General features: G+C 45.8%; 1 protein-coding gene across 3 annotated transcripts in view; it reads right to left on the minus strand.

The window, feature by feature from the left end:
• GTPBP3 (GTP binding protein 3, mitochondrial) overlaps positions 1 to 15,870 on the minus strand; it is a 41,382-nt gene extending 25,512 nt beyond the window's left edge. Inside the window, exons 1-2 of one of the 3 annotated variants that reach the window (XM_081959335.1) lie at positions 15,708 to 15,869; positions 9,151 to 9,377 (exon numbers count right to left, since the gene is read on the minus strand). In XM_081959335.1, the coding sequence (XP_081815461.1) occupies positions 9,151 to 9,377; positions 15,708 to 15,775 (295 nt within the window). In that variant the 5' untranslated portion in view covers positions 15,776 to 15,869. Of the gene's footprint in view, positions 1 to 9,150; positions 9,378 to 14,688; positions 14,824 to 15,707 lie in introns of those variants that run through there. The other 2 variants (XM_081959336.1, XM_081959337.1) reach the window with 2 other exon arrangements.
• Between the last annotated feature and the right edge of the window lie 617 nt (positions 15,871 to 16,487).

Raw genomic sequence — 16,487 nt, forward strand, 5'->3', positions numbered from 1 at the left:
AGTTCCTGCAACCGTTCTTCATATGTTTTAGTCTCCAGTCCCCTAATCATCTTTGTTGCTCTTCTCTGCACTCTTTGTAGAGTCTCCACATCTTTTTTACATTGTGGCGACCAGAACTGAATGCAGTATTCCAAGTGTGGCCTTACCAAGGCATTATAAAGTGGTATTAACACTTCACGTGATCTTGATTCTATCCCTCTGTTGATGCAGCCTAGAACTGCGTTGGCTTTTTTGGCAGCTGCTGCACACTGCTGGCTCATATTTAAATGGTTGTCCACTAGGACTCCAAGATCCCTTTCACAGTTACTACTACTGAGCAAGGTATCACCTATACTGTACCTGTGCATTCCGTTTTTCTTGCCTAAATGTAGAATCTGACTCTTTTCACCATTAAATTTCATTTTATTAGATAGTGCCCAATGTTCAAGTTTGTCAAGATCCTTCTGTATCTTTAGCCTATCTTCTGGAGTGTTGGCTATTCCTGCCAGCTTGGGGTCATCTGCAAATTTGATGAGTTCCCCATTTATTCCCTCATCCAAATCATTGATGAAGATGTTAATCCATTCATTAATCGTTCTGTCAGGAAATTTCTTCTTATTTCCAGGTGGCATCTCCATCTGAAGAGCTTCCACCCATTGTTTCTTATCCTGCCTTCAGGTAGTATGGAGAATATACCTCAATACCTTTTCCTGAGACAGCACTTCAGGTATTAGAAGACGGCTATGGTGTCATCCTTAAGGCTTCTCTTTGTCAGACTAAACATACCTAAGGTAGTTCTCTTAATCGTTCATTATATGATTTAGCCTCCAGAGCCCTTATTATTTTTGTTGCTCTCTTCTGCACTCTTTCTAGGGCCTCAGCATCTTTTTTGTATCGTGATAAGCACTTCATAAAAGTGTCCGTGATGGGTATTCAAAAATAGACTGTCCTCGATCTGCAAGGTTTAAATTCTGCAACTTTAGACTATCCTGGCTTAAGTCATTCAGGCAATAATGACACCTTCAGATAGATGATGGGACTTTTTAAGCCAGTGATCAAAAACATATCCTCTGGCAAATATTTAACCACATGAGGTAAAAATAATAATTTCACGCATCTTGAATTCATCTCTTTCTGATCAGAAAATACTGAGGGCCCCAAAGGTGCTTTTTGAAAAGGCAATTGGACTTTGTTTTTCCTTCTTCAGAACTGAAGAAGCTTCTTAAATGAAAAGTGAAATGTCTTCAAGGGAAAACAAAGTCTAGCTGCCTTTTGAAAAAGCACCTTTGGGGCCCTCAGAAGTGGCCTGGACGACTGAGAATCTCCATAGACACTGACTTCTGATACTGTAAGAGGAGAAAAATATCGCTATATATATTTTCTTCAAACTGGTTTTACCAGCTTAAACTATTTTTCCATTAGTGTTTTCCTTTTCTAAAGACTTGAACACCTTTCTTGGAAAGACAGAGATTTCCTTTCTTGCTTGTTTTTGGATCCTGTTTTGGAGTATAAATTTGTTCAACCTTCAGATCAATCTCAAAAATTGCTTTCAAAGGCTTAACAGGCTAATCAAAGATAATGAGAGAACAGGAAATGGGCATATGGTACTGTTAGCGGACTTTGAAGCTGCCATACCTAAAGATGAAGCAGGCACATAAGCAGGAATCTTGTCTAAAAGATCCCTTTGGAAGACAGATAGCAAAGAAACACGTCATTAAAGGATACAAAGGAAAATATGTCATCTGAACCAAACAAAGGCCTAAACACATGGGAATCCCTCCTGCCAAGTCCCATAAGTGGTTGTCATAACATTAATGTTTATTTGCAAATCAACAAGGCAAGACTAACTGCCAGTCTACAATCTACTGTGTATAAACAGGCAGCAAAACCAACACTCACTAGCACTGAAGAAGTTACTTAGGCAGGTAATGAAACATCCTAAGCAAACAACCAAGCTCAGAGAGCACCAAGGACTCCCCATTTCAAGGTTCTGTTAATATACCCTACCACAAAGAGTAGCATTCTTGGCATCCCCATTTCTTAACCTTTCTACTTCAAAGGGCTGACAGATGGTCAATACCTTAATTATTATTATTTTTCTTTTTATGACCTTGTAATTGGGGTAGAGTCGAGGCGACTGAATGGAGCTGAGGGTTTACTGGCTGGATGCCCTTCCTGACACCTACACAGAGTTTGCAGCAGGTATTTTCTCTTTGTGCCCTGAGAGAGAAACATCTGTCGCTACCTAGGATTGAACCCTCAACCTTCCGAATGGGAGGCAAGCATCTTCACAACTAGGCTACCATGCTGCTCCAGCCAATACTTTAATTGGACTATAGCCGTGATGGCGAACCTATGGCACGCGTGCCACAAATGGCACGCAAGGCGCTGCCCTGTCAGCTGGCCAGCACGCATGCAGGCGCTGGCCAGCTGAGTTCACCTTTTAAAAAGCTATTTTTCGCCTTCCCCAGGCTCCAGAGGCTTTATAGGAGCCTGGGGAGGGCGAAAAGAGCCTCCTCCGCCCCCCCCGGGGGCTTCAGGGACTGTCCCTGAAGCCTTCGGAACGCTTAAAACCACCCTCCGAGCAAACCGGAAGTGACTTCTGGGTTGCTCGGAGGGTCGTTTTAAGCGTTCCGAAGGCTTCAGGGACCGTCCGGAGGCTTCCCTGATGCCTTCGGAGCGCTTAAAACGACCCTCCGAGCAACCCGGAAGTCACTTCCGGTTTGCTCGGAGGGTGGTTTTAAGCGTTCCGAAGGCTTCAGGGACAGTCCCTGAAGCCCCCGGGGGGGGCGGAGGAGGCTCTTTTCGCCCTCCCCAGGCTCCTATAAAGCCCCTGGAGCCTGGGAAGGGCAAAAAAAATGTAAAAAATGGGGGGGGTCGCGCGTTGTGCGCGCATGCGCACTGTGGGGGTCGCGCGTTGCATTATGGGTGCGGCACGCCCACACTCGACCCCCCTGCGCTCCCCCCACTTGTGGCACGCGAGCCAAAAGAGGTTCGCCATCACTGGACTATAGCAATTAAGGTATTGGTCTACACCAGGGGTGAAATACAGCAGGTTCTGACAGGTTCTGGAGAACCGGTAGTGGAAATTTTAAGTAGTTCGGAGAACCAGCAAATACTACCTCTGGCTGGTTCCAGAGTAGGGTGGGAATGGGGATTTTGCAGTATCCTTTCCCTGGAGTGGGGTGGGAATGGGGATTTTGCAGTATCCTTTCCCTGGAATGGGGTGGGAATGGAGATGTTGCAATATCCTTTCCCTGGAGTGGGGTGGGAATGGGGATTTTGCAGTATCCTTTCCCTGGAATGGGGTGGGAATGGAGATTTTGCAGTATCCTTTCCCTGGAGGTGGTGGGAATGGAGATTGTGCAATATCCTTCCCCTCGAGTGGGTTGGGAATGGAGATTTTGCAGTATCCTTCCCCTCAAGTGAATGGGGATTTTGCAGTATCCTTTCCCTGGAGTGGGTTGGGAAAGGGGATTTTGCAGTATCCTTTCCCTGGAGCGGGGTGGGAATGGGGATTTTGCAGTATCCTTTCCCTGGAGTGGGGTGGGAATGGGGATTTTGCAGTATCCTTTCCCTGGAAAGGGGTGGGAATGGAGATTTTGCAGTATCCTTCCCGTCGAGTGAGGTGGGAATGGGGATTCTGCAATTTCCTTTCCCCGGAATGAGATGGGAATGGGGATTTTACAGTATCTTTTCCCTGGAGTGAGATGGGAATGGGGATTTTGCAGTATCCTTTCCCTGGAGTGAGATGGGAATGGGGATTTTGCAGTATCCTTCCCCTCGAGTGGGTTGGGAATGGGGATTTTGTAGTATCTTTCCCCTCGAGTGGGTTGGGAATGGGGATTTTGCAGGATCCTTTCCCTCGAGTGGGGTGGGAATGGGGATTTTGCAGTATCTTTTCCCTGGAGTGTGGTGGGAATGGGAATTTTGCAGTACACTCTCCCTGGAGTGAGGTGGGAATGGAGATTTTGCAGTATCCTTCCCGTCGAGTGAGGTGGGAATGGGGATTCTGCAATTTCCTTTCCCCGGAATGAGATGGGAATGGGGATTTTACAGTATCTTTTCCCTGGAGTGAGATGGGAATGGGGATTTTGCAGTATCCTTTCCCTGGAGTGAGATGGGAATGGGGATTTTGCAGTATCCTTCCCCTCGAGTGGGTTGGGAATGGGGATTTTGCAGTATCCTTCCCCTCGAGTGGGTTGGGAATGGGGATTTTGCAGGATCCTTTCCCTCGAGTGGGGTGGGAATGGGGATTTTGCAGTATCTTTTCCCTGGAGTGTGGTGGGAATGGGAATTTTGCAGTACACTCTCCCTGGAGTGAGGTGGGAAAGGGGATTTTGCAGTATCCTTTCCCTGGAGTGGGTTGGGAATAGGGATTTTGCAGTATCCTTTCCTGGAGTGGGTTGGGAATGGGGATTTTGCAGTATCCTTCCCCTGCCATGCCCACCAAGCCACACCCACAGAACCAGTAGTAAGATTTTTTTGAATTTCCCCACTGGTCTAAACGCAGATGCCCTTGAGGACCGTCTGGAAGCTTGCAGTGGTTCAGCATGCAGTAGCCAGGCTGAACATGTGATGAGCTTAACTAATGCCACACTTCTACATTTGGAACTGAATTAGCTGCTAGTCAGTTTCCAGGTGCAGTTCGAGGCACTAAATTTCTTACTTGTAAAGTCCTACATGGCTTACAACCTGTTTATACTGCAAATCACCTGCTCCAAAATGAATTTCTGCATCGAGATTTGGAAGAGTATCTCTGTCTGTCTGTCTGTCTGTATCTCTATCTCTTTCTCACTCCCCCTCTCCCCTTCCCTCCCTCTCTCTTGGATTCTGTCATTGTGGTTTTTTGTTGGTCTGTTATTTTAATCCTTATTTTTACTGCAGATTGCTCAAAGCCATTTGGAGTGGAGTAGCATGGAAATAACAATAATACAAATAAATAAACAGAATGAAATCTATGCATTCCAAAGTGCACCAATGAAAATGATCACCCAGCAGAATTTCAGTCCCAGACTGAGCTAGGACCAAAAGGAATGCTACTTGTTCCTTTATTGTGGCAGGTCATTTGCTCCGTTTTGTAAATTGCTGGGTTCTTGGTGTTCTTTGAGCTTGGGTGGCCTTCTGCAGACGTTTCATTACTAGGCTCAATGATATCATCACTCTTCCATGCCCTGATAATCTAACCTAGTAATGAAACGTCTGCAGAAATACATCCACGTTCAAAGAAGACCCAAAAAACTCAACAGTTCACCCCTGAACTATGTAGTGTCTCTACTTGTGAAATCTGTACTTCTTCTTGTTCAGTCTGAGAAACAGCCTCTTTCCAGTCTAATTAAATGTGACATATTTCATGTGGTAGCCTCATGTTCAAGGTCTTTCTCTGTTTCATGTTTTCCCTCAAAGGGGTGGGGGTGGGGATCATGTTGCATTAACTAGTTGCTTCAACTGGGCTGGTTAGTAACCACCAATTTTCTTCAGAACCGTCATGGCATGTGCCTTCTTCCTTCATAGGTTACAAGATTCCATCTGAATGTTTGATTCCTGTAACAATTTAGGGCAAGAATTACAAAATTACTATCCTAGGGCCGTGATGGTGGCACACAGAGCCCTCACTGCAGTTATGAGAGCTGTCGCCCCAGCTCAGCTCCATTATGCATGCGTGTGCGCCTCCCACCAGCCATCTGATTTTCGGGTCTCTGCTGTACATGCGCGGGGTGTGGGAAAGAGCAGGGGTGTCGTGCGTGCATGTGCAGGGGGCAGGGTGGGTGTGTTGTGTGAGCATTACATTATGGGTGCATGCACACGTGGGTGTGACGCGTGTGCACACGCTTTTGGCACGTGACGACAAAAAGGTTAACCATCACTGCCCTAGGACAGGGGTCGGCAAACTTAAACACTCAAAGACTTATTTGGACCCGTTTCCCACAGAAAAGAAAACACCGGGAGCCACAAAGGTCCTAACCGGAAGCCCCCTGTTCAATTCTGGAGCTGACCAGAAGTTCAGTTCCCCCACCATAGAGTCTCCTCCTAGCGCCGTGTACTTTGTCCTCTGCCTGTCATAACCGAAAGCCCTATCAATTGTGGAGACAACTGGAAAACCCTCCCCTTGCCATAGAGTCTTCTCCTGGCGCACTGTGCTTCTCTCCCCCCCTCCCCCAGAAGCTCCTCTCAAAATTGTGGCGCCGACCAGTGTCGGAGCTGCAGCAGAGGGAGGAAAGAGCCACATGCGGCTCCAGAGCCTCAGATTGCTGACCCCTGCCCTAGGGGAACCCAGCTGAGCATAAACGGCAAACAAAAAAATTGCTTATTAGTAATAACAAGACCCACAAAGCTAATGAGAGCATAACACCACTGCAGAACCTTTCAGAGAAGGTGTGGCTCTATAAACATTTTTTTAAATACAAGAGGTATGCTGCTATGAAGGATTTTGGGGATGGTTTTAATACAAGCAATTAGAACCAAGGATGGACTTATTTATTTTTCTAGCATATCCCAGAGGTCATTTTAAAAACGGCACTATTCCATCTATAACTGTCTGGTTTGGCTCTGCAAGCAAACAAGAGAGACATAGACTTCAATGGATAATTAGAACTGCAGAACAAACAATTGCTACCAATCTGCCTCCCATTGAGGACCTGTATAATGCACGAGTCAAAAAGAGGGCTGTGAAAATATTTACAGACCCCTCACATCCTGGACATAAATTGTTTCAACTTCGGCCCTCAAAACGACACAATAGAGCACTGCACACCAAGGCAACTAGACACAAGAACAGTTTTTTCCCTGAACACCATCACTCTGCTGAACAAATAATTTCCACAACACTGTTAAATTATTTACTAAGACTGTATTACTATTATTCTTCTCTTCCTTCCTAGAACCTATCTCTTCCCACTTATGGCTATAACCATGTTGCTTGTATCTTAGCAATTTATATTGTTTTATTGTTTCCTAGTATGATTTGATTGCTTATTAGTATTCTATGACTATTACTAAGTGTTGTCTCTTATGATTGGATATATTTTATTTTTTCTTTATGTACACTCACACTTGGCCAATAAAGAATTCTATTCTATTCTATTCTATTCTATTCTATTCTACTCTACTCTACTCTACTCTACTCTACTCTATTCTAAATGGCCATATTCCACCTGAAGCATTTTAAGGGAATGTGAAAAGATGAATATTTGGCTTTAAAAAGCCATTTATAGAAGACCTCTACCAGCTTGGCAGTTGGTCCTGCTGAAGATAAGAACTTAATTGCTTATTTAAGACCAGGAAAGGCTCCACAATGATTCAATTCCTGTGTTAATTAAAAGCAATTCAACTTGGTGGGCACCAATTTGGGCTTTACTGTTTATATTTATGGATAAATATGCCTGTATGCCTATTTACTTGTAATGATAATTCCCATCTTTATAAAAGGGAATTCAACAAATTACAGACTCATCGGTTTGCTTAATTAACTGCAAATGTGATGCAATGTCAGATGTGTGTGTGTGTGTGTGTGTCTGTTTGTGTGTGTGTGTGTCTGTTTGTGTTTGAGTGACTGAGAAGTGGAGAGATTGATTGGAACATGAGAGCCTCCTGGTGGAAGAACAAGTTGGCTTCCAAGAGGATTATTCTACTATTAGCCAGTATCTAATGCTCTAATACCTAATTGGTAAATGTAAAGGTTCTCCTCGCACATATATACTAGTTGTTCCCGACTCTAGGGGGTGGTGCTCATCTCCGTTTCAAAGCCGAAGAGCCAGCGCTGTCTGAAGACGTCTCTGTGGTCATGTGGCCGGCCTGACTAAATGCCGAAGGCGCACGGAACGCTGTTACCTTCCTACTAAAGGTGGTCCTTATTTTTCTACTTGCATTTTTACATGCTTTTGAACTGCTAGGTTGGCAGAAGCTAGAACAAGTAACGGGAGCTCACTCCATTACAAGCACTAGGGATTCAAACCGCCGAACTGCTTACCTTTCTGTTCGACAAGCTTAGCGTCTTAGCCACTGAGCCACCGCATCCCTAATACTCAATAGAGACATATTAATCGTTAGTAGATAATGGATTTTTTAAATCAACAGAGGGGAAATAATTTCTCTTACCATAATGTAGCTGAAGTAGAATTCCCATATTTCTCATTTATTTGTTTCAATACCTAATCTACCTTGAAGGGCTGATATAGCACTGAAAACCTAATAGCATTCTCTTCTCCTCACTCTTATACCACAGAGCATCAAAGTGTGGCAATCTTGAGCTGCTTACTCACACTCTCCTGATTTCCTACATTAAGCTCATGTTTTATTAATAGTTTCCATATATTTTCATAGTCCTCTATATTTTGATAGGTCCAACCTTCACTGATTATAACAAGTAACAATAACTCCCTAACATACAGTTAGTTCTTTAATTATTAACACAGCTGAACCCAACATTTCCCTCTCTTTCATCCCTCCAAAAAGTATCCAAAATCTAATGCTTTCACATTAGAACTCTGACCTTATCATTGGGGCGAGGGGGTGGGTTACAATTATTTTACATATCCATCTATGCCAGTGTGGCTAACCTTTTCCGGAATGAGTGCCCAAAGCGCATGTGCGAATGCGCACACGACCTGAACCCCCAAAACGCAATGTGCCCACGGGCCCTGCACATGTGCCTCCCCATACACCCTGCACCTCTGTCCATGCTCTCGTGGCCCGCCCCACACCCCACGCACATGCACGGGAGAGACCCAAAGACCAGCTGGCTGGTGAGAGGCATGCATGCATGCGCGGCAGCGCTGAACTGGGGCAACAGCTCGCATGCCATCAGAGAGGGTGCTGTGTGCCATCACAGATCTATTCAGTTGAGAAAGACATTGGTAATACAACAGAGAATTATGTACTTGATAAACTTTAATGTTGGACAAGAATCAATACAACAGATATGCTTAGGAACAGGGGTGAAATACAGCAGGTTCTGACGGGTTCTGGAGAACCGGTAGCAGAAATTTTGAGTAATTTGGAGAACTGGCAAATGCCACCTCTGGCTGGCCCCAGAGTCAGGTGGGAATGGAGATTTTGCAGTATCCTTCCCCTGACACGCCCACCAAACCATGCCCTACCAAGCCAGGCCCACAGAACCGGTAGTAAAAAAAATTGAATTTCACCACTGCTTAGGTACTTTAAAATTCTAACCTGGGAACCATAGTACAAGGCCTTGGTCCAGGATCTCAGAGGAGCTGGGATCACGGATCCTACGTAAAGTAGCCGTTCTGGGAGGTGGTGGCTTCTTTGTGCCAGTCATGCAGAGCAAGGCTGAACAGCTAGCTGGGCCACTGGTTCGAATCACAGCCACGCCACATTTTCCTTGGCCAGAAGACAAGGCAAAGATGGTGTCCCTCTTTGCAGCCTGGCAATATAAGCTGAAAAACAGGAAGGGAAAAGGAGAGTCAGTTTGGTCTAGTGGTTAAGGCATCAGGCTAGAAAACAAGAGATCAACAAGAGATCATCTATGAAAGTTCGTGCATTTCTTTTGATGATGACAAAAGTGTCCTCCACGTAGCAGCCCAAAAGGGGGACATAAATCACGCAGCTACTCCAATACTGTCAACGTACCTTCTTCACATTCAAAAAAGAAATGCATGAACAAATAAAAGGGATGCCCACGCAATCAATCTGGAGCTGCAGAGGCCTTCAGGAAAGCCTTGCTGGCTGCAGAAGAAATCGGCCGAGGTGTGCGAAGTCTGGCTGCAACTATCTGAAGGTAGATAGTAGGGCAGCTCCACCCTCCACTCCCCATTCCCACTCTACCTTAATTTTTACCCATGCACCCTGGAGTGGGCAATGTTAAGTAAGTAAGCTCCCCGTTAGAGCGAGTGTGCAGAGAGTGGTATGGAAGAACACGCACAAACTAGCATACAGGGACACTGAATAGTATAAAATATAGTAGTTTACAATGTGGAAATATAGAAGTATTCAGAGTTCAATTTACAGTCCAAGTCATACACGGTTCAGTCATTCAGTTATCAATGTTCTCAGTTAAGGAATGATCCTTCGAACACAGTCCAGTATCAAATAAGCAGTTTAGCACACAAAGCAGCTAACAGTAGCAAACACACAGTACCTCACAATACATCCACCGATCAGCGTCTAACAAACAGAGAGCTAACAGTCATTCTGGCTCCTTCTTATGGCTGCTTGAGGTAACAGCACCCAATCACATTACAGCAGTACTTAAAGAAACAGTACTACCATTCTGGTTTATATATTGCTAACCCAACTGTTAGCTTACATTCCTAACAGGCAGGGTCTTAACTAGGGCTTATTTTGGGGGTAGGCAGAGGTGGCTTGCTCCTGGTTCAGCCCAGAGTAGGAGAACCGGTAGTAGCAGCAGCAGGAGGCTCCGCCCACCTGCCCAGACAGTTCTGCGAAGCACGTCCACGAGTGAACTGGTAGTAAAAAAATTGGCAACCCACCTCTGGGGGTAGGGCTTATATTGGGTGCACATGTAAAAATCAAGCTAGGACTTACTTTCTGAGTAGGTTGTATTTTGTGGGAATCACGGTAGAACACGGTGCATTTTAAGACTACACACTTCGATTTTGGTGCCACTACATGGATGACACATTTGTCATCAGAAGAAGAAATGCACTGAAAGACTTTCATACCCTACTGAACTCCATCTCCCCAGATATGTTCACAATGGAGGAAGAAACAGCCATTTTTAGATGTGCCTTTCACCATACAGGAAGACGGAAGCCTAGAAATCAGGGTTTATAGAAGGCCATTAACACCCCAGACATTCTGAGTTTCAAGAGTAACCATCCACTGTCATACACAAAGAGTTGTGTCAGAATACTATATGGCAGCATGTGAACCCACTGTAGTGCCCAGCAAGTTGAACAACTGGAAAGTTGGTGCCTACGTGAACAATTCAAGAAGAATGAGTATCCACAATAGCATCCATTACAAGATGCCTGAGCAACACACAGGAGAGAGAAAGGAAGAAAGAAGACACAATAGCAATAGCACTTAGACTTATATACTGCTTCATAGTGCTTTTACAGCCCTCTCTAAGCGGTTTACAGAGTCAGCCTATTGCCCCCAACAATCTGGGTCCTCATTTTACCCAACTCGGAAGGATGGAAGGCTGAGTCAACCTCGAGCCGGTGAGATTTAAACTGCAGCTAGCAGTCAGCTGAAGTAGCCCTGCAGTACCGCACTCTAACCATTGTGCCACCTTGGCGCTTACAAGACCAACTACGGTATATGGCACACCCTGACATACATCAAAAACATTTAAGAAGCAGTAGATCTGCAAGTGGGCATCATGCACCGCCCAGATGCTACCATATGAATCCAAATCATGCATTGCAAAGATCACTTTAATGTAATCTACCAGATCCCCTGCATGGATTGCCCCTGTGGCTGGGTAGGACAGAAGGGGAGGAAGCCTACCACCACATTGCAAGAACACAAGCGAGCAGTCCGACAAGGCAACCCAAACTCATTGGTAGCCTCACATTACAAAGAACCTTCAATTTTGCAGCTACTAAGACTGTTGTCTGAGCAGGTACAAAAATAGCCAGGGAAATGATTGAAGCCTGGGAAATGGTCCCTCGTCCGTCAAGAGGAGTGCTGATTTACCACCAGCATATCAGGTACTTAGGAGCCAAGGACTTGGCAGCACAAGGAACAACAGCCAATAGTCGGTCATCAACACACCAATCGACAACTAAAAAAACACACAATCAGACACCACATAAATATTACATATTGTATAGCCCAAAGCACACATTCTTCTAGGGAGAAGTTCCCTGAGGATGCGAGTCCAAAAACTCGGAAGACAAAACCTTTGGTCCCTGTGACAGATCCAGTTTGGATCCTGCAATGTTATCCTGGGACACATATATTTGCCTTCATTCAAATACTGATCATCCCTAATTAATGAATTCAAAGGTGTTGTGATAAAGTGATCAGGCACTTGATCAAAAATGTTATGTGAGCCCAAATTACTGAAACCCCAAATTTACAGCAAGTTTCCTCCTACCTTGTGAAGATAAAGTGGGGAGAAGTGGATACTCAATTATTACAAGTCAAGGCTGTGGTTTTCCCAGTTGCAATGTATGGCTGTGGAAGTTGGACCACAAGGAAGGCTGAGCGCCAAAGAATGGAGGCCTTTGAACTATGGTGCTGGAGAAGACTCCTGCGAGTCCCTTGGATTGCAAGGCCATCAAACCGGTCAGTCCTAAAGGAAATCCACCTTGACTGCTCTTTAGAAGGCCAGATCCTGAAGAGGAAACTCAAATACTAATGAGAAGGAAGGACTCAATGGAGAAGAGCCTCATGCTGGGAAAGATTGAGGGCAAAAGAAGAAGGGGACGACAGAGTATGAGGTGGCTGGATGGAGTTCTCCCAAAGGACTCAGGGTGGCGTACAACTAAAAGCACATATTACAAAAGTTAAAAGAAAGATTAAATAGAATATCCAAAAAACCCAATAGACATTTACAATGAGATTTAAAAATTAAATTAAAATTAACAATTACAATTAATAATTTATTTTGTTCAGGCCAGGCCGGCTTGCTGGAAAAGCCAACTTTTTAGGGCGCGCCAGAAGGACCGGAGGTCGGGAATTATGCGAAGCTCTGGGGGCAGCTCATTCCAAAGGGAAGGTGCTCCCACAGAGAAGGCTCTCCCCCCGGGGGTCACCAGCCAACACTGCCTGGCCGACGGAACCCTGAGGAGGCCAACTCTGTGGGATCGTATTGGACGGTGGGAGACTACCGGTGGCAGTAGGTGGTCTCGCAAGTACCCTGGGCCTAAGCCATGGAGCGCTTTAAAGATCATAATTAATTCCTTGAATCACATCCAGAAAACAACCGGCAACCAGTGCAGGCCGCCTAAAAGGGGTGTAACATGGGAGCACCTAGGTACCCCCACGACAACCCGCGTGACCGCATTCTAGATCAGCTGAAGCCTCCGGGTGCTCTTCAAGGGCAACCCCATGTAGAGAGTGTTACAGTAGTCCAGGCGAGAAAGGATGAGGGCGTGAATGACTGTGCACAGGGCATCCCGATCCAGGAAGGGGCACAATTGGCTTACCAGGCGAACCTGGTAAAAGGCCCCCCTGGTCACGGCCATCAGGTGATCTTTGAAACTAAGCCACGTATCCAGGAGGACTCCCAGATTGCGGGCCCTCTCTGAGGGGACTAAAATTTCTTCCCCTATCATCAAAGATGGTACAAGATGCACAAATCAGGATGACGGGAACCACAGCCTTGGAGGGATTGAGCTTGAGCCTGTTCGTCCCCATCCAGATCCATACAGCCTCCAGGCATCAGGACATCACGTCGAGGGCATCTTTTGGGTGGTTTGGGGTAGAGATGAAAAGTTGGGTATCATCAGCGTATTGATGATACCATACTCCAAAACCATGGATGATCTCGCCCAGCGGTTTCATGTATATGTGAACCGGAGGGGTGAAAGAACCAACCCCTGGGGCACCCCACAAGTGAGGCACCTCGGGGTCGATCTCTGCTCTCAAGTCAACAGGAACTGCGATCGATCCAGCAGGTAGGAGGAGAACCACCACAAAATGGTGCCCCCCACTCCCAACCCCCCGAGTCGTCGCAATAGGATGGTTGATGGTATCGAAAGCCCCCGAGAGGTCTAATAGGACCAAGACAGAGGAACAACCCCTGTCCCGGGCCCGCCAGAGATCATCAACCAACGTGACCAATGCCATCTCCGTGCTGTACCTGGCCCTGAAACCCGACTGAAACGGATCCAGATAGGCAGCTTCGTCCAGGTACTGGGGAAGCTGACGTGCTACCATGTTCTCAACAACCTTCGCTACAAAGCGAAGGTTGGAGACTGGACGATAGTTGGCTAAAGAAGCTGGGTCCAGGGAAGGCTTCTTAAGGAGGGGCCTCACTACCGCCTCCTTCAAGGCGGTGGAAAAGAACTCCTCTCTCAATGAAGCGTTGGTAATCGCCTGGAGCCAGCCTCGTGTCACCTCCCAGGAAGCCGAAACTAACGAAGAGGGACACAAAACTAACCAAGGAGGATGGGAAGGCATGGAGGAATGTTGTCCATGAGGTCACGATGGGTCAGACACGACTTCACAACTAACAACAACAACAATCACCATAAGAAAAGTCTAAATACTAATCTGATAAATAAATTCAAGGGTCAGTGATGCCAACCTCAGATTCTTAACAGAGTGTAAAATAAAATAAGCAATTGTAGTGATATGTAAGGACTTTTGCAGATTAGGCAAGTGAGATAAGAGGCTACTGAACCTACTGAAGCCATAGAGGTGTGGCAAACATCTCAGAAGGGACACCTCCACCCCCTTTTTGGTTTGCAAATGTCACAAGGGAGAGATCTATCTTTAGACTTACAAGATTCTGTTAATGTAACCTTACAATAAAGACTATGCAATACTCGCGGGCATGCTTCTTGCCTGGACTACCTTGCAAGGCTGACAGTAACACTGTGACTCTACTTTTCTGCAAGGAGTTCCAGAGAAGCATATATTATTTCTCCTCACTGCTCTCTTGGGTGAGGAGTTAAGAGTAAAAGTATGTCTAGACTACATATTATGGGCACTCATCAATTTTGTACATATAGGGTTGCCCTGTCACTCCATGGAGCTCTTTGAATCTTTAAGAACTAGAAAGCTGGCCAACAGAGAAAAGTGAAATATGCTCCTTAAGCGGTTATAACTTACAGAGGCAACTTTCTCTTCTGCTGGATTCCTGTCTTCTACACAATTGTTACAAAGGACTGGCTCTTTTAGAAAAGAAGGCAATGGTGAAGCAGGCAGAATTCCAATTTGGAATATTGCATCCAGTTTTGGTCACCAAAACTGGATGCAATATTTGGTCACATATAAAAAAGATGTTGAGACTCTGAAAGAGTGCAGAGAAGAGCAACAAAGATGATTAGGGGCCCGGAGCCCAAAATATATGAAGAATCGTTGTAAGAATCATAATATGTAGTCTAGTTAGTAGTTTAATGAAAAGAAGGAGTGACATGACAACAAATGTTCCAATATTTGAGGGGCTGCCACAAAAAAAGGGAGTCAACTTATTCTCCGAAGCACCCGAAGGCAGGACAAGAAACAATGGATGGAAACTAATCAAGGAGAGAATCAACCTAGAACTAAGGAGAAATTTCCTAGCAGTTAGAACTAGAGATCAGCGGAACACCTTGCCTCCAGAACGTTTGGGTGCTCCATCACTGGAAGTTTTTAAGAAGAGATTGGACAAGATCCAATCTGGGTTGGCCACTGTTTCCCAGCTTTTGGACCTGTGCTGGAGCCCATCCTCAAATAACTTCTCTGATGGAGTCCAAAAGCTCAGAAGACAAAATCTGTGGTCCCGGTGACCGACCCAGACTGGATCCTCCAACATTATCCTGGGACACACATATATTTCTCTCCGTTCATGAGAGACTGGACAGACATTTTGTCCAGAATGGTATACGGTCTCCTACTTGTGCAGGAGGTGGACTAGAACAGGGGTCTCCATCCTTGGCAACTTTAAGACTTGTGGACTTCAACTCCCAGAATTCCTGGCTGAGAAAGTCTTAAAGTTGCCAAGAATGGAGACCCCTGGACTAGAAGACCTCCAAGGTCCTTTTCCACCTGTTACTCTAACCCTGTCCGCAGAGAATGGCACACCAAGAAAATCACCTCTTCTCACGTGTCTTTTCAAAGGCGAAACTTAGCTATTTAGAACCACCCACCTGCAGAAGAGCTTGCAGACCCTTCGATTCCTTACAGGCCACAGCCTTCTCTGCAAAAAAGGCCACATCGCTTCCCAGAAGGAATTAGAACAAAATCGTTCCTTTCTCCCCCCGCCAATCGCCCTTCCCCGGCTCCATCCTGTCCAGCCTTTCTCCCCTGTGCAAGAACCCCACGCTTCCTTTGCTACCACGACCTGACGTTCGCTTTTGGCTTCAACTGCGGGCAACGTGCCCTTTTTGCAACGTGATTGGCCGAGAGGGAAGAGGGCGGGGCTTCGGAAAGGGCGGGGCGCCACTTTCTCCCTCTTATAGCTATTGTATAGCGGGGTCCGTAACTCAAAGCGCTATATGCGTCCTCGTTGCGTTGGGGATCGATTTGTTTCAGTCCGCTTACAAAGGGAATATAAACAATACGTATGCAGAGTAATCTTGCATAGTTTAATATAACCTTCAACGCTTTTTTTTAAAGGTGAGGTTCTTATTGGGAGGAGTGTGCAGTATTAAAAAAAATCAATTCGGGATGATGATGATCGAATATTAAAGGGCGGAGTGGGGAAAGGAAGCCTAGAAGAAGGATTTTTTTAAACCAGATGACGCGAGGCTGCTGTTGGGGAGAAGGCGATTCAACACGCACTCTTCGTATGCTCAGGTGTAGGCTTGTCTTGCAGAGCAGGTGGTGGATCTGAGACCAAGTCAATCCCTGTCTGTACATCGCCTCCCTTAGGTGGAAGAGGCACGCACGCATCCGCAAGTTGAGAGATGACGTAGGTAGCAGCCTTG

The sequence above is a fragment of the Natrix helvetica genome (assembly GCF_964273705.1).
Source record: "Natrix helvetica genome assembly, chromosome: 1".
Classification (NCBI taxonomy): domain Eukaryota; kingdom Metazoa; phylum Chordata; class Lepidosauria; order Squamata; family Natricidae; genus Natrix; species Natrix helvetica.